This window comes from Pleurodeles waltl, chromosome 2_2 (genome assembly GCF_031143425.1).
Source record: "Pleurodeles waltl isolate 20211129_DDA chromosome 2_2, aPleWal1.hap1.20221129, whole genome shotgun sequence".
NCBI lineage: Eukaryota > Metazoa > Chordata > Amphibia > Caudata > Salamandridae > Pleurodeles > Pleurodeles waltl.
In genome coordinates, this window is record NC_090439.1 from 512577919 (window position 1) to 512596383 (window position 18465).

Consider the following 18465-nt stretch of genomic DNA (forward strand, 5'->3'; position numbering starts at 1 on the left):
GCTAAGCATGGCTGCAATTAACTGGGTTCTCTGACAATGTCCAGTCCTCCTTGATGGTTATGCCCTTTGACGCTTATTTGGGGACAAGGCTGCTTCTGCTCTTGAACAACTTAAAAAGGGTAGGTATACTTATTGCTCTCTGGGACTCTCTGCCCCTCCTTGGTAACTGCACCAGTTCCTTTGCGTCTTTTGCAGTTTTGGACAAGGCACCCCTAAACGTCAGCCTATCGCCCTCAGGGGATCCCGTGTATTTGTGTTCACAGCCCAGGTGCCCACCACCCACACAGCCAAGGTCAATGTGCGGCCCACTCCACAACCCCATCCTTCACTCCCTCCTAACCATTCCACACCAAGCAGCAGCACCTGCCAAATCTTTTTTGGGTGCCCTTGACGGGTCACAATCACCTAGTGGGAGCCAGAATCCTGCGATTATTTCTGGGTTGGCAGGAGTTCACTTCGGGCAAGTGGGTCCTGCAGAGGATATACTCTCCCATTCAATTCTTTCCCTGCCACAACTTACATTATCCCCTCGACAATGGGCTGAGGACCATCTCCCCATTTTGTGGCAGTAAATGCAAGCCCTTTTGGGAAGAGCAGCTGTAGAGATGGTGCTGGCACCAGATGTAGGGCGTGGTTGTTATTCCTGCTACTTTGTGGTGCCCTTCGGCCTTTATTAGACCTGGGCTCTCTCAAAGCCTTTCTCTGAAAGGAGAAATTCAAGATGCTCACCCTGACCCCAGTCTCGTTTGCACTCAACCCTAGAGACTGAATGATGGCATTGGACCTGCAGGATGCCTATTTTCATATACCCCATCCTGCAGGCTCATTAATACTACCTTTGGTTTGTGGTGGGGCAGGAACATTTCCAGTGTACTGTTCTCCCCTTTGATCTCACTAGTGCACCTTGGGAGTTCATGGAAGTGATGGTGGTGGCATCTGATCTTTAGAGGTCTGGGGTACCAGTCTTCCCCTAACCTTGATGATCGGCTGTTGAAGATGTGCTCTGATGTTCTACTGTATCCTGCTGGTCGAGTACGCCAGGTGGTATATGTCACTCTGCAGTGGATCTGAAATCCTAATGGGCCCAACATCAAGGGGCAGTCTCCAACCACGTTCAGATTTCAGATGAGGCTGCAAAAGATGTACTGTGGTGTTTGCTGGACTTCGATTGGGTCAACGGCCGAGGTCTCTCCCCTTCCCAACCAGAGCTGACAGTGGTAGCCAATGCACTACTTCTGGGCTGCGGCAGCCACCTGAAAGAGATGGAGATTAGAGGTCTCTGGTCTCCGGCAGAGTCCCTGATCCGCATCAGCCTTCTGGAGCTTAGGGCCATCCACTTGTTGTTGAAAGACTTCCTGCTGTCCATCAAGTGGAAGCTAGAACACACGCTCGTGGACAACACCACCGTCATGTGATGCTGCAGCACACAGGGCGGGTGAGGTCGTGAACCCTGTCCAAGTAGGCCTTGCACCTCTTGAAATGAATGGCCAAGCATTTTTCCTGGTAGTGTACCATGTGGCAGGATCTTTGAATGACAGGGCAAATGAGCTCAGCCATCGGCACCTAGCAGTTCAAAAATGGCAGTTACACCCAGAGGTGGTGCAAGCTCTCTTTCATGAATATGTAGAAACTTGACTCAGTCTATTTACCTCTGCTGAGAACATGCAGTGTCAGATTTTCTGTGCGTTGGAGTTTTCAAGGCATCTCATGCTCTTAGGCACATTCTGATTTGAGTGGAATTCGAGACTCCTGTATGCCTTCCCACTGATGCCACTCTTGCCCGGGTTCTCAAACAGATCAGGACACACTTGGCAAGTTATTCTAGTGGCTCTGGGCACAGAGTATTACATCCAGAGCTCCTGGGCTTGAGCATATGACCATCGATCAGGTTCCCCCTACTGGAGAAGCTGCTATCACTTCAAGAGGGCAGGGTTTTGCACCTAGCCCTTTGTAGTCTCAACCTTCATGCTTGGAGGCTGAGTTACAACAGCTGAATAGCTTCAACCTTCCTCCAGAGGTGGTTGATGTCATCTTTGAAATCAGGCGTCCCTCAGCTAAAACTGTACACGGCTGTCCTCAGCAAACATTTGTGGCTTGGAGTTACACACGCCAGATTGACTCCCTCCAGGATAACTTATCTGATGTTCTGTTTGTTTTGTCTCTTGCCAGCAAGGCTTTGCTTTGTGCACAGTTAATGATTATCTTTTGGCCTTTTATGGTTCCCAGATCAACTCTTCTTGTTTAAGTCACCGGTTGTGATGTGATTTTTGAAAGGAGGCACTCCATTGCTTGGATCCAAGGAAGGGGCTGAGCGTCTACATAGATCATACCAAAGGACACTGATTGGATGGTCATCTCTTTTTGGGATCTCTGGAGCAAAAAAATGTAATGCAGTATATAAGAGAACCATCCTCTGCCAGATCGTGCTCTGCATAAAGTTCTGAAACTCAGTGGCTAAAAAGCAGATTCTAGACAGACTGTGTGCTCATTCTACCACAACCAAAGCTGTAACCACTGCATTAGAACACAAAGTCCCTGTCCTAGACTTTTGCCAGGCAGCTACGTGGGCGTCCTTCCATACATTCAGACAACACTATTTTTTGAATCACTAACAAAGAAAGAGGGACTGGGAGTATTACTGGTCCAGTGCACAGTCTCCCTATAATAGTCACTATATAAAGGTGCACTGTTCCAAAGATAGGTAAAGAAGAGGTTGAAAAACAGGGAGAACCTGTGTTCTCAGGAGCAAGAGCCCTCAAGCATCACTCTGGATGACTGGTATCATCATCGGGAGTTGCTCCTCACTAGGCCGGCGCTGCAATGCCTAGTGGGCACCCCAAAATGGGGGCTCTCAGCCGAGTTCTGAGATGGTGACTAAAAAAATACAATAGTACACGATACGGGTGCTATAAGTCAATTATGTAGTAATGCTTGAGGGCTCTTGCTGCTCTTGAGAACACAGGTTCTCCCTGTTTTTCAACCTCTTCTTTACCTATCTTTGGAACAGTGCACCTTTATATAGTAACACTATTTTTTGGACATTCGGGTTCTCAAGGAGGGGCATTTTGCTCTATTGGTCCTTGAACCAGGAGTTTCTGATTTGAGTGCATTCACAGACCAACCTTCAAATAGCTACTGCTTTGGTATATAGTCAAAAGGTGAGGAATCTGAGGATAAAAGTCCCTATCAGAAGAACAAGTTCCGTACCTTTGAGAACGCTCTTTGTGATAGGGACTGTACCTGCAGATTCCTCACTAACCCTTCCAGCCTCCCCATTCTTTGATTGGACTCTCTCCATTAATAACGTCCAAAGTCTACGAATCTGCACACTGTCTTCCAATTTGCTTTAGAAGACCTTTGGCTGAGGGTGCAAACAGTGTTTAAAGCAACTGATATCAGTGCACTGGAGTGGCACCTATATATGCTCCACACATCCTTTTCGAATGAAATGGTGTCAGTGCGAAGTTACAAAGCACCACCTTCCAGCATGCATAGGTACTGCTGAAAAGTTTTCAGATCTGGTCTGACACCTAAGGAATATTCAAAAGATGATTAATATGCAGCTAGATAGATACTGTAGAAGAAAGAACATTAAGAAAGGTAAGTAACTTCGACAAAAGTGGCTATTTTCTTCAGTTTCTTTTTTCTGACTGTGAGAGACTGTGTACACCCATGAAAGAATTATCCTTTTCTCAATACCTGTTTGGATTCTTAGCTAGTATGCTGTGTGAATCCTTTTGTTGGGTTGCAGACTCATCCAAAGGTCCAGTGCTTGAATCTCAAAGGGAAATCTACATTTGGAAGTTTATGCATGTATTGCATTGTCACTTATTATACAGTGTATTTCTCTGACTATACAGTCTTCTCAAAGATTATACATGATTTCCATGTAAGTGTATACCTAGTTTAACACACTCTAAGAACTATGCAGATAAGGAAGAGTGTAGATGTATGTCTAAAACTATTAAACATAACATAAGGTTTGAGTTCATGCATACCTCCACACTCTTCATTTGACGGAACAATATGAAATGTATACAGTTGCTATGTACCATTATTTATTACATGAATTTAAAATTACCACACTGGCAGACATGTCACACACACTAGACACCCATAACAATTTAAAGCACATAAATGCAAGCTGCACCCACTACCCACCCCACTTCCCCTTCTGTGGCTTATTGTTTTGGCATCAGACAGTCTCAAATGCTGTCAAAGTACAGTCCATCCTGCTCAATAGAAAATAACCTCACTGTGAAGAAGGCAGACAATGTCTCACCTCAATGCTCCCCTATGGAGGTACCGCAGATTGATTCCCAGTCCCACACTCTCACCAATATAGAAGCCCAACAGTATCTCTGGCGTCACAGAGACAGGGTTCCCCAGGTGAGCAGTGAGCTACTCAGATCTAACATTTACTGTTGCTGTTTCGCATCAACCTGAAGCAAGCCATCCACCTTTAGGCACCCAGCTGGCCAAGTGTAACTACGACACATGCATGATGGTATTTCTGGATGGAAAGCATCTCTCTAGGAGGACTTTTTTACCCAGCAAGACTGTGTGTGACATGGTATTTCTAATATGGAGAGGTTTATGCTCACCATCACCACCTACTGGGGACTCCGAATGGCCACCTACACAACAAGCTCATTTTGGCCCTATCCGATAGGACACTGGTCAGACTTGCAGGACCAAGTTATACACCAAGTGCAACCTATGGCCAACAGGTAGCTGCTGAGTTCCAGTGACCCCTGTTCCCAGCACAGAGCGGGTTCCAAGTCACAACCTATACTGGCCATAAATTATGTGAAGAACATATCTCTTATGCACACCAACCCTAACATCTTAAAAACATATTGGTAACTCAACAATCACTACCCTTTCACTCACTCACATACAAATGTATCCCTTCTTATATGCAAACAAGTTACAAATATATATATGAATGCATTTTTCATAGACTTCTTTAAGATGGGATACAGCAAACACTGCTTAATGGAATTACACGAAATTTGGCAGAACGCGATATCTTGGTCCACAGATTGTGCTTTTTGTGATTTGGTGTAAATCTGTTCAGTAGTTTTTGACAAATTAAGGTTGTAAAATATTTCTATATCTGGATGGTTCGGTCTGCAAGAGTCTCGAGACACACTTACAGGAGCGGCAAATTAAAAATAGAGCATTATTATTGGCCCAGGGAACATTTCCCCCGTTGGGCTGTCTCGCTCCTATTGGAGTCAGACTTCAGTGGGAGACAGCAACATGAGAAAAATTTAGCTGGCAGCCGTTACAGGACTTTGGGACTTAGTTCCCTGTCCTAAATTAAAAATAAAATTGTATAAGGGGGAAAGGTAGGAATACCCTGACCCCCAGGTCCCATGGAGGAACACAGAGAGACCTCCCGGACCAAAAAAGAAAAAAATATCAACAAAAAATGCCATGATTCTGCAAGACTCTTGCAGGATTGGGGAAAAAATCCGAAATTGCAGCTGGACCGCATTTATTAATTATAAGCCCACCTCTGGGTTTGTATTCATGTAGGAGAAGAGGTGTGTGTGTGTGTAGCCTCTCTCCTCAATCCTCCAGAGCCCCGAGGGCCAAAGATACCTCATATGGGAGAGGGCTGTGCATTCTCCCTCCCCATGCCTCAAAAGGCCCCGGGGAGCCTCCCTCCAGGGCTGATTACTTTAAGGGAGGGAGCCACGCGGTCCCCACTCCCTGAGTTATTATTTGCTCAGGGGAAGCAATTAAGCTGGGGCCAGGTCAGTAGCTATGTCCTAGGAAGTCCACCTCTAGGACATAGCAGTTTCTCTTCCCACACCGAGGCGGGCAGGGAAACCTGCATTTGCTCTTGCTTGGCAGGAGAATTTTTTTTAATTTCCCGGCAAGCAGGAGCAAACACCAAGTCCACTCCCAGAAGGCGAGAGTTTGGAAAATGCTACCGCCCGCTGGGGGCAGACATTTGATGTGTTTCCCTGCCTGCACTGAAGCTGGCAGGGAAACAGATCAAAATATTTCTCCTGCCCGGAGCATTAGGAGCTGCTCCCTGAAGGCGAGAGCAGTTCCGCCTCACGCTGTATGCAGGTAGCTGGCTGAGGCGGTGGGGATCTTGGGGATCGCCCAGCAGTTCCCAAAAAGAGTATAGTGGGTGCCTTGGGTGGGCACCAGGTCATCCAGATTTATGTTTGAAGGCCCCAGGGTTGAAATCAGCCCCAGGAGGTGGGAGCCACGTGCCCCCTCCCCCTAAAAATTACACCAGGCCCTGGGGATAGGGCCCCATGCCAAAATTGGCCCAGGCAGGGAGATGGCTGCGTGGCCCCCCCTTTATTTTTAATAATGGCCCTGTGAGTTGGGGTCTCCTGGGCCTAACAAGGTTCAGGGAGGGGACCACGCAACCCCCCTCCTCCTTTAATTAAAAAACAAACAGCCCTGGCACATGGTGTCCCCAGGTCCTTACAAGGCTCGGGAAGAGGGACATGTAGCCCTCCACCCCTTAAAAAAAAAAAAAGGCCCTGAGGAATGGGGTCCCCAAGGTCAGACCCTGTGGCCAACCCCCTGCAGTGCATGACCAAAGGCCCTGTGCAGTGTGGGGTTGGCTGTCTTTACGGAGGTTGGCCCCAGGGTCTGGTCGCAGGCCAGACCTGGTGGTCAACGCCCCACTGCGCACGGCCAAAGGGTGTGTGCATCATGAGATTGGCTACATGTAGGCGGTTGGTAGCAGGAGGATTGGGTGTATGTATCGTAATTAGATATTACTTTATGTTAAAAAAGAAAAAAAAAAGAAATTCGCTGAAAAATCAAAGGATAAAGTAACGTTATAGTTAGGTGTGATAAAAAGATCTGTTTTTATGTTTTTAAAAAAAACTTAGAATTTCACACCAAAAAAAACAAAGGTTAAAGTAACGTTATATTTAGGTGAATTTGTCAACATTAACATTGTGAACTAAAGCAAACACAGAAATTCTCCAGTTAAAGTTACCCGAGCTAACTATAACTTTGGCACCTGCCATACACTGCTTATGACCTCACATATGACATCACTTATAATATGTTCTGTGACATCATTTATGACATCACCAATGACATCTCAAATAGTCAAACATCAACAAAACCACTTCTCCAACACAGAAGCTTCTGTCCTTGGCTGGAGGAATACATTCTTGGTCATGTTCTCTAAGTCTGATAGTATGTTGAACAATACCACCTCTTCCTTTATGGGCATGTCTTTAAGGGGTTGTTGGGGGAGGGGTATCAGACAGCTCCTCAGAGAAACACAACTTGGGCACTAGGTTAAAGATGAGTAGTGAAATAGGTAGGGCTGACAAAGCCGAAAGGGGGTGAGGTAGAAGACCTAAAGGAAAACATGTTTCCTGGGCTGAACAGCCTGCACATCCTGTATGACAGCAAAACCCTTCTCTACTGCCTATTGGATGGCATGCTGACAAGTCATCACCTGCCTCAAAAAGGCTTCTTGGGGTAAGATATACTCTTGACCATAGTTCTTTTAGTTGGGCATACACTGCTTGTGGGGTGAGGGGAAGAGAAAGGTGGATCCAGGTTAAGGTGGTCTCCTTCCCTCACCAATGAGCATAATTTGCTTTTCTTGGCCATGTGACCCACCTTCCTGACTTTTCTGCCTGCCATTTTGGCCCAGATGCACAAAGCCATATAGCGATCACAAAATCTGCAATTTGCTGAATCAAAGGGTGTGCAACCACTAAATGGCATGTTAGTATATTCTAAACCCATATTGCAATTCATGCTTACCGAATCGCAGAATTAGATTAGAAACAAACACAGAATTTAAATTTGGAAATGTCATGCTCATAGTGGCCTTATATATTAGGATTCAGAATGGTGTGTATCAGTTGTTTTCGACGGCAGTTTCAGCTGCAAACAAAATGATAGGTTACTGACTCTTCAAGGGAGGTAGTAGCCCAATTTCAAAGGAGAAGGTGTTCCATTGGCTGACATCAGCTGTCAACCCTTTCTGATATGGCATCAATTCGGAGTGTTGCAATTTGTGCTATCCCTTATGAATATTAATGAGAAAGATCAAACTGCAACCCACTCTGAATGGTGATTTTGAGAACCAATCTAATAATACATAGGTTGGTTCGCAAAATCAGAAATGATTAACAAAAAGTTGGTGCACAATGTACGACAGGCTCATCATCTCGCCCTCCTGTGTGCCTGCCTCCTGGAGATTTGTCACTTAACTTTGTGTTTCTTAAGGGTGGTGGGAGTTTATAGATGTCTCAATCTTTGTAGCAGGGTATTCCTTCCTCTCCATTGTAGTAGCGGTTGGGTCCTGCCTTACAGCCTGGCTCATTCTCTCCTGCTTAGGTCCTGCTGGCTTGTGGAGATTGAAAGGCCCCTCTCTCCATTTGTGATTATGACTATCACATGTAGCATATGATGACAGTGTCTGATGACCACCTCTAAGTTACACATTACACTACTATGTATGCGTTCAGACTTCATCTCAAAAGTCACATTACCTGATGCAGGTTGAGTTGAAGTCACTAGAATTGAAGAGACCACATATGCAGGAGATTAGGTCACATAGATTAGATGTGAGAGGTAAATGCTAATTACTGATGGACGTTATGAATGTCTCGGCTATAGAGAATATGTACAAAAAAACACTCTAAGGGCTACAGGTCAGCTAGAATGTTGGTCAGACTGCTAAATCAGGTTCATGCAGGGTCCCTTGTGACAAGTATCTGTGCAGAATAATGAGAAACAGTAAACACATACACAACAGGAAATACTGCCAACTATGGTGAACCATATATAGAGCAGGAGTTCCAATATCTCCTGTAGGCAAAAGTCATTATTGAGATACCATAGCACTGCAGTTGCAAACCAAGGACCAAAGGTAGGCCTAAATGCCCTGTTAATGGTATACGAAATTAAAGCTGCAGTTTCACAAAAGGCAGATCGCCAGCTGCAGATGGCTTTTTCAAGGAACTTTATCTCACTTATTGCAGACATTCTCACTCCGAAGTTGACATAAATGTATTTAGTTGCGACTACTGATGGTTTGCTGACTGCATTGACCAGAGAAGCAATGGTAGTTTCCCTCCCCACATTCAGATGTGAGATTTTAGATAGAATCTCATCCTGCCCTTTGTTGATGTTAAACCTGGGTTATAACATACTAAGTAAAACCATAGCAATACAATTTTGCGTTGTATTCCAAATCATCAGTGAACCTAGACCAAAGCAGATTTATACTAGGACCTAGCGGCGTTCCTAACATTAGACCTGTGGTTCACCTCAGAAAGTAATCCTTGCCCCAGAGTGTTAACAGTTGACCTAAAAAATTTGCTGGTGTTACCTATTCCAGGTCTTAGCACAAGTGAATTTAGGACCCCTTCTGTACGCCAACTGACTGCGAGGGTACACCCTACCAGAAAGATATCCTAGTGGTATGCGTTTGAGAGGGCAGTTAGCCAGTGATGCCCCATTTTTCCCTTGATTGTTACTCTAGCAATTGAGCAATTAGCGGTTTAAAAGGGACATGAAGGCATATCATAGGGCTGTGGTCCAGGGACTCCTGGCGGTCCGCGACTGCTTAGAAAATTAAATAATATTATCAGATCAGGTCCCCAGCTTTCAGTAATGACCCACTAAGAGGTCCCTTGATTCCAATAAAGATTCAGTGGGGGTCCCAGGGCTCCAGTAATGATAATGTAGGGGTCCACGGAAGTCAAAAGGTTCATAGGGTATCAAGATTGACTACCAAACCCATGTCATATCATCGAATTCAGATGACATATTAATGTATTTAAATAATGTGAATGATGTATTAGGTCCTGCAAAGGAGAAATTGGACAGATTGCTAGGCCCTGTCACTTGGCGGAGATGCTTGGTCAGGTCGCCAGGTACTGAAAACTACTGTTGTGATAAATGCCATATTAACACTGGAAAATATGTCCTCTGCTCTCCCAGTAGATCACTGGAATACCTACCTGGACTAAATAGTTTTACATAGGAGAGACAGCTGACTGCCTGGCGGGTAGTGAGTCTGATAACCATGGTTGTTATTTTTTCCAGTCCCCGGAGTATTGAGACCGTTCTGAGATAGGTCAGTTCCAATTGTATTGGAAGGTAGAGAACGGAATATGTTCGATTTTTGGATCAAAGAATCAAGAGCCCCCTACCCAGTTAGTGTTACACTACTTACCAAGACAGTGGAATCTAAGGGCTAGTAAAAAAATGGTAACAACTTCACTGTGCCCTCATCACCCTAGTGGTACCTGATCTGACCTCTGTGAAAGACAAGTGGGCTGTGGATCTGGGCAAGGATGTAGAGGAGGTGCACTGGAAACTTGATTGAGTTATGCTTCTAAGGTCTCAAGGAGCATGATATTTAAACTGATTCCTTGGATCTGAACAAGAAGTACCTCGCACCCTTGACGATTTGCAGGCTAATCCTGAGTGCTTCATCCAGCTCCCCAGAGGCAGGATTCTTTCATAACGTATGACCCTGCAGCATCATAGCATGTTGTGGACTAAGACCCTAAAAATAGGTAGGCAGGTCAGAGCTGTTATTGGTGGTCCAAATGCCTTGCCTGTGGAAAAAGAAAATAAGGTGGCAGGCTCCTGTATCTAGCACTAGTTTTAGGTAAAATAATTATAGTGGTGACCTAGAAGTCAACCAAAGCCCCAGTGGTGAGCACATGTCAAGAGTTCCAACAAACATTAATCACATTTGTGTTCTGGCAGAATGTTGGTTATGACGAGCCTCGGCTCCTAAAATTGGCATTTAGGGCATCATACACCGCTTTGGATGAGGACCATTAGGTAATATGTTTTCACACAGAGAATGGATCTCATTGTCAAAGTTGCTAAGAAATGATGATTGGTACAGGAGACAGCATGATATTGAGAACAGTGTTGCTTTATGGCCAATGTTGCCATTTTGTTCAGTGTTATTTACTGTATGTATATACATATGTTAATCTGCGAAGCAGTATTACACCTAGAAGCTTTAGCACATCAACCCACTTCCTTCTTGCTCACTATCACTCTTCAACTTCTAGTTTTGCACCTTGATTTATACTAAGGAGAAATTACTACATCTGAACTGAGCTTTATCTACAAGTCACAGTATTATTTGCTAGCACATAGAAGCAACAGCACCCAAAACAACGTGTGAAAGTACGTTCAGAGATTTCCACTCTCACTTGAATGTACTTTCACGATTTTTAGGAATTTACAAAACGTTCTAAGTACAAGTCTAAAAAGCTTTTCACGCATACACCTCAAAGTTTTGAAAACCCATTTGGTAGCCCTAGGTGTTGGCATTTAAGCATTGCAGATTGTATGCCATATGCAATGGCATACTGCCAAACAGCTGTACCTCTGCAAAAGCACATTTTATTTTCTCCACTGGGAATTTTATTTTGCAATGGGGAAACCCCTTCCTTTACACCTGCATGAACTTCCCACTCTTGAAAGGGGTTTATTTCAGCCTTTGGAATGAGCAACCTTCTGACCACTTCAAAGGTGTGATATGGTCGAAAGGAAATTTGTGAATGGCCACAAACTGATAATCTTGTAGGAGTACACAAGCATTGAAGGTATATGACACAGTATTATATCCCCTGCCTATTTCATGCATGGACCTTTACGTCTGCAGAAAAAATAGAAGTGTGTGGTAATATTTCACAGTACTAAAAGTATTTGCAAGTGCAATGTATCTTTTGGTGAACACCTTGCACTCTTATATACAGCCATCTGCACTCATAACCAATGGATTTGTGAATCAGACTCCAAGTATCTAGTGAAAGAAGTAACTCAGTAAAATAGGTATGGGACAGCTGTATTTGAGTGATTTATCAAAGGACGATTTAGTGTCCCTACTATGTCTCACTTGTAATCATTATAAAACAGATATGTACAAGACACACTCCTGGCATTAAGGCGTGTGCACTATTATTTTTCAGTTGTCTTTGTCCCACCCAAAGAGCAATTCGGTTTCACAGTACTTTGATTGCTTGAATTGTATCCTTCTACTGCTGAGTTTATAACCCTGCTTTGCAGTGAATAAGTTTCTCTCCCACTATGTGCATCTCCCTGATCTCTCTTCTTTTGGACCCTTCTCTTTCTGATTAATAAGTACCCTAGAGCCAGTTTCCCCTGCACTGTCTCATGCTGTCATCTCTACCTGTCACTCTACTACTGTCCACCTTTAAATGGATTTTAAACCATTCCAAGATAGCCACCCTTATCTTTCTTTGTACAGTGGCCATCTTGAATTTTTTAACTTTAAGAAACAAATCACTGTTGGCAGCTGTGTATGTGCAGTGTGCTTCTTTGAATGCCTTTTCTTAACCAAAAGGACAAGCATTCTAAATTGGCCACTATATGTGCATTTCTTTGGTTTTAAGTAAAAAACACTCAAAGGTGGCCACTGAGGTTCACAATTGTATGACATCTTTGAGATATTTTACTTAAAAATAAAAGAAAAAATCCATTCCAGGTTTTACCGTCCTGCGCATGCATAACCGACCACCATCCCTGGATGATTTTTCTTAAAACTAAACGAAAAACATTTGAAGATGGCAGCAGCATATGGGTGCACAGTAACCTTTTGAGGGAAAAATACATGCATTGACAAAGCCAAAAGAAATCATGTTACAGATATATTGGCATTGCCACTGCTTGTTTGATTTTATCATCAAGCATTTTGGTTGGCCGTTTTTCATTCATTCAACACTCTTTTGCTTACAATATTTGCACTCCTAAATGTGTGTACTTTGTAGGAGGCTGACCTAAGATTCACAACTATCTAAGCTTTTTCCAGTTTTAGGGCACAAACAATTTTTTTAGGTTATGCTTTCCAAATTATTATTAATGGATTTAGCAATAGCTGTGTTTTTTTTTTTAGAAGGATCGGATGGACTGGTGAAATACAGTATTTCAACAGGACAGCGTAGAATTGCTTCCTAATCTCTAGATTTGTACGGAACAGGGTTTCTGTATTGCAGAAAATTTCCAAAACTGGCACTTTAATGTTCAGGTGTCTTGCCCTGTTGTGTCTGTTTACTGTTGATTTGCATATGCTAATTTGTTAGTGTTTAGGACAGAACATATCGTATTGCTGTCAGCACTAAAGAATGCAAAAGAAATTATATTTATACAAGACAATAATGCAACAGGATATTTATTTCTGGTGTGTTTGTTTTTGTTAAGCTTGTCAGGAGGTGACTGACCCATCGGTCTTGGGTTTGAAAAACCTGCTTCTTGGTTCCATACACAAATGCTTAGGAAACTCAGAAGATGCAATACAGGTAAATTGTTCAGTGTTCAATCCTACTTACAACAAACTTATTATGTTACTGTTGAACGTATGTCATGCCAAATGCGTTAATGAGGGACAATGAATACTAGAAGACACAATGTAAAATCAAAAAATTAACAACTTCAAATTAATTTTATTCTGTTTGTTTAGACGGTTACAGTTATCACAATAATTTCAACAAAGGAAGGTTAGATACCCTGCACCCAAACATGTCCATTCAGTATCCATGTTATTCTGGCTTGTTAATTATTAAGTTTAAGAAGAAGTAGAAGAAAATGACATCTATCTCAAAAGCAGTTAAACAGCAGCACAGGTGTAAGAAATGGGATTATTGGTTAAGGGAGATGTAAACCCTACTCAAGCAACAACTGCAGTCCTTGTCAGGGTGAACCACAAAAGTCGTTAAACTAACATGTGCTTAACCCTCTGTTAGCTTGGCACAAAAGCAGCCAGGCTTAAGTTAGAGGCACTGTATTTATGCAGCACATAAACAGTAACAAAGTAAAAACACAACACAAAAAATCCCAACACAATTTAGAAAAAATAGAGTACATATTAATACATAAAATTAGACCAAAATCCAAAATGACAAAAATCCAATTAGAAGAACTGGAAAGTTAGCTCCTAAAAGCACAAATCGTCACTCACAGTCATTTGGTTGTCCTGAAGTGAGGGAAGTCAGAAGTTCAAGACAACAACAATGGAGGGTGGGCCAGATACAGGAACTAGGTTAGTCCCTGCTGAAAAAGTTACCTTCTCAGAGTCTGGATCGTAGAGTCCAGAATGTCAGGAATTTTTTAGTTTTCTTTTAGAGGAGTGCACTTTGATGCCAGTCAAGGGTCCAGCACCTGTAGAGGCACCTCGTGAGGATCAGGGCTCACTCTAGCAGACACCAGCAGTGCTCAGGCAGATCCAGGCTGGTCAAGTTGTAGAAAATCAGCTGGGCAGTTGCTGGGAGGCCTCTAGAACGTATTGTGTCCCTATAGCTCAGAACAGAAGGTCAGCCTTGGAGTTCCTGGAATGAAAGGAACAGGTCTAGTCTTCCTTCGTAGAGAGCTGTGCAAGCCTGAAAACAGGTAGACCTCAAGCAGCAGGGCAGTCCTCTGAGGAACAAGACAAGCCTCAATAAATAAGGCAGTTCTCCGGAACACACGGCATGTCTCAAGCAGCAGAGCAGTCCTCTGAGGAGACAAGCCAAGCCTCAAGTAGCAGGGTGGTCCTGTGGGAAACAAGGCAGTGTTTCCTCTGTAATTTCCACAGGTCCAGGAATGTATTGAAGAGTGTCTCAGGAGGTCCAATATTTATACCTGATGTTATTCTTTGAAGTAGGGATTACTTTCTAGGTTACCCCCACATCTGGTTCTGGAAAGTTCTTTGCTTCCCCTGCAGAGGCTCAAAGTAGTGTAGGGTCACACACAACTAGTGTTATGTTTCTTTGTGTGTGCTGGAGGCAAGCCCTTTGAAATGTAAGTGGGGCAGGGAACAACTCTACCCCAACCATCCTGCCTCCATCTAGTCCTCTGCTGTTCACTGTTTGGGCCCAAAACACATTCTAATAGGGGAGAATTAACAGGCCCAGCTGCTGGAAACTCCTGGAACACCTTAGTAGCTTTTGAGCATGAAAATGCCAACTTCATAAACGTGGCATTTTCAACATTGTGATCTAAAATCTGACTTTACTATTAAAGGGAATTTTTAATTATATCTCATTGGAGTCCAAACATGATATTTCTACCTGCTTCCAATCACAAATGAGCACTTATGAAATTTAATAAGCTAACCCAATATTATCCAATGGGAGAGATAGGCCTTATAGTAGTGAAAAACTAATTTGAGAGTTTTTCACTTCCTAAGCATATAAAACTGAAAAAGCACATGTTTTACTTTATAAATACAAGGCACTCTGCTCAATGGGCTGTTTAGGGACTACCTTAGGTGTGGCTTTAATTCATTAAAAAGGAAGGTTTAGGTCTGGCAAAAGGTGGACGTTGCCTGGTTAAAACTGCACGACAGACTACAATGGCAGGACTGGGACATGTTTTAAAGGGCTCCATTAGTGGGTGGCACAATGAGGGCTTCAGGCCCACTAATAGCATTTAAGTTACAGTCCCTATGTACATGTAATACCTTGTACTAGGGACTTTTAAGTGAATTGAATGTTCCAAACAGGTGTAGGCCAATTTCACCATGTTTTAGGGAGAGAGTATAAGCACTTTAGTAGTGGTTAGCAGTGGTAAATTGCAGAGAGACGGAATGCCAACAAAAACAAGAAGGCAAAACATGTGGGTTTGACCCTGCAGAGAAAGTCCAACAAAAGGTCACACATTTTTTATCAGACCACCAGAAGTAATTAATTCAGTTTTTTCCATATATTGTAAATGCTATTTTTAGTATTCCTGTGACAAACTAATGCATTCTGGTTATTTATATGGTTCTATTGTCATTGTTTTTTGTTGTCTCCAATATGTTTCTCAAAAGGTTATCAAATATTAAAATATTTTGCATACTCACTTTTTGTATTTCCACCAGACTGGATCTTAAGAATTCTTCAGCAATGCTCTTGCATGCAGGTAGGTAGTGTCATGTGTCTCCTTGGTCTCTCCATACCACCCTAGAAACGACAGGCAAAGCCTCAAATAAGCACTGTCTGTATGGGGTGATATCAGTTCCCTTCTTTCTGCACTGTTTGAAGTGGATCCATTGCTCCTCTCCTAACTTTGATCTTCCAAAAGACTCCTAAAACATTTTGTAGTGTGCTAGGTTACGATGTCCCGGCTGAAACTACAGGGTTTAGGCTGTGCTGAAACTGCTGGAAGCAGATTTCAATCATGGACCCTCGTGAAGTAATTGCTTTATTTCTCATAATTCCTCAGATCAAACACTGGTAGCCAATTCATCAGATTGAACATTGTAGCCAGCACATGTTTCACTGCCCACGTGGCCAGGGCTTTTTCAAGGCTAAGGAAAGATAAACAAATTCACATTTACATACCATTCTGTTTAATTTGTGTGCACAACACCCTTTTTGTGACATATCGTGACTTTAAAATCTTTATTTTGTGTGTACTTTATAATTCTATAAGGTGTGCTTGTGCTTCATAAAAAAACATAGTGAAAGAAAGCATACCCTAAAACCATATTCACATTTTGCTTTCTCTGAGCCTATTATCAAGAAATGACTGTAAGGAGGGAAGGAGTAAGGGTTTTTTCAAATAATTCTCATAACAAAGTATTTCTCCTAAGTAGCTAAAACACATTACCATATGTTAGTGAATTATAAACTGGTATTTTATACTATGTGGGTCAAAATACTTAGACTTCTAAGTTGCATTTGTTCCTGAGTCTGTTGAACACTTTGGGGGTTATTACAACTTTGGAGGAGGTGTTAATCCGTCCCAAAAGTGACAGATATACCACCAGCCGTATTACGAGTTCCATAGGATATAATGGACTGGTAATACGGCTGGTGGTATATCCGTCACTTTAATGTCACTTTTGGGACGGATTAACACTTCCTCCAAAGTTGTAATAACCCCCTTTGTCTTAATTTAAGATCTGCAAAGAGGACCTTGAATAAAGGTGAGAATGCATACTGTTGGTATTAAACATGCATTTTTGGTGCTATGAAAATATACAGGAATTCATCTAACGCTTCAGTTTCACATGCCACTGTTGTGGTATTGATTGCACCCCCGGGGAAAAGTCCCTCAGTTCATGGGGTAATGTAACATTAGATAATCGGCTTTAACCTATTTGTAAAAATCGATTTGGTAAATTCCAGGATCCATAATGAGCACAAACTGCCTTTCAGCTCTGAGATTTAATGGGTCATGTTCATATTTAAAAAGTCATGCAGTTGAAGAATGCTATGACGATAGCGACCCAGTTTTAGTGTAGGTCGCATGCACATTTGTTAAAACGTGTGATATATTAGACAGCCTCATTATGAAAGCCGCTAATAATACCTCCCCATTATATACGGACTAACAGCGCTACCTTGCCAAATTAATGAGAGTGATCATGGTCCTTTAATATATCGGGTCACGTTGTTGCGAGTCTCAAATAAAAAAAGAATACAGTTGTCGAAACAGAACCCCAGGAGTTCCTACCTGGTATCGGTAAATGTTGCAGTTAGTCTCTGCATTGTGTGTCAGAGCTATATTGAATGATCCCAAGGGGATTAGTCCTTTTTTAATTTCGGTAGGGGCGCACGTTTTGCGGTGCCCCCGTCTTGGAAGGACTAAGAAAACAATAGTTTCATAAGTACCGGTAGTCGGACCTGGGACAAAAGAAGTTCTTATCTAATGTTACGGAGTTGTCACTTCAAGCATTTTTATAAAAAGAGGGACTTGTGGCAATATATTAAGAGACCAATTTGTTCAACACTTAGGAATATTCCATTGTTGGTAAATTACTTTTAAAGACCTCTTTGGTTTGTTCATTAGCAATGTTTTGCCCATTAATCCCAGGTCTATTACTTGATATAATTATTGGAATATATCGTCTAATTCCTTTGCTATTTTCTACACTTACCTCAAAATAATGTTTATTTTCCTCTCATTGTACTCTTTCTTTAATCAATAATAGTGAGAGGTCTGGAGGTAAATGTTTTGCATAGTCCTTCCCTTATTGTGGAACATCCTTGTCAGATATTGAATTAACTGCTATTAAGGTACCCTAAATTAAGTATAAAATAGCAAATTGGATAGGACCAAGCTAAATAACATAACACAAGAATTGTAGGAGAACAGATGTATATTTAGGAAAATGCAAACCAATTTCGTAGCAGAGTTACCCTCATTCAATGCCCCTTGATCTAGGGTATAGTGTAGTGATATTGAATTTCCCCAAGGCAGAGGTGGGAAGACAGATCATGTGGGTCCAAACTGGATACGACCATACATATTTGCAAGTAGAATAGCTATATTATCACATCTTGTTTTGTGATTATGACGAAGATTGTTCTACCAAACATCACGACCAAATTTCAAGAACCTATGTATGTACAGAAAATTATAACAACCAATTATGTAGCTCAGGGTCCTTATTCAGATCCTGTTTCACTGTGTGACATTTTAGGATCATGGTGCTTTCCTGTTTATGTAGCAAGTTTTCCATAACACCTCCTCTGGGGTTTCTACTCAGTG

The 18465-nt window shown here is 42.5% G+C and overlaps 1 protein-coding gene across 3 annotated transcripts in view; it reads left to right on the plus strand.

Moving 5' to 3' along the window:
• Positions 1–18465, plus strand: part of TTC39C (tetratricopeptide repeat domain 39C) — a 449102-nt gene that overhangs the window by 390336 nt on the left and 40301 nt on the right. For all 3 annotated transcript variants that reach the window (XM_069220027.1, XM_069220029.1, XM_069220030.1), the window contains one exon: positions 13210–13307. In XM_069220027.1, the coding sequence (XP_069076128.1) occupies positions 13210–13307 (98 nt within the window). The remainder of the gene's footprint in view (positions 1–13209; positions 13308–18465) is intronic.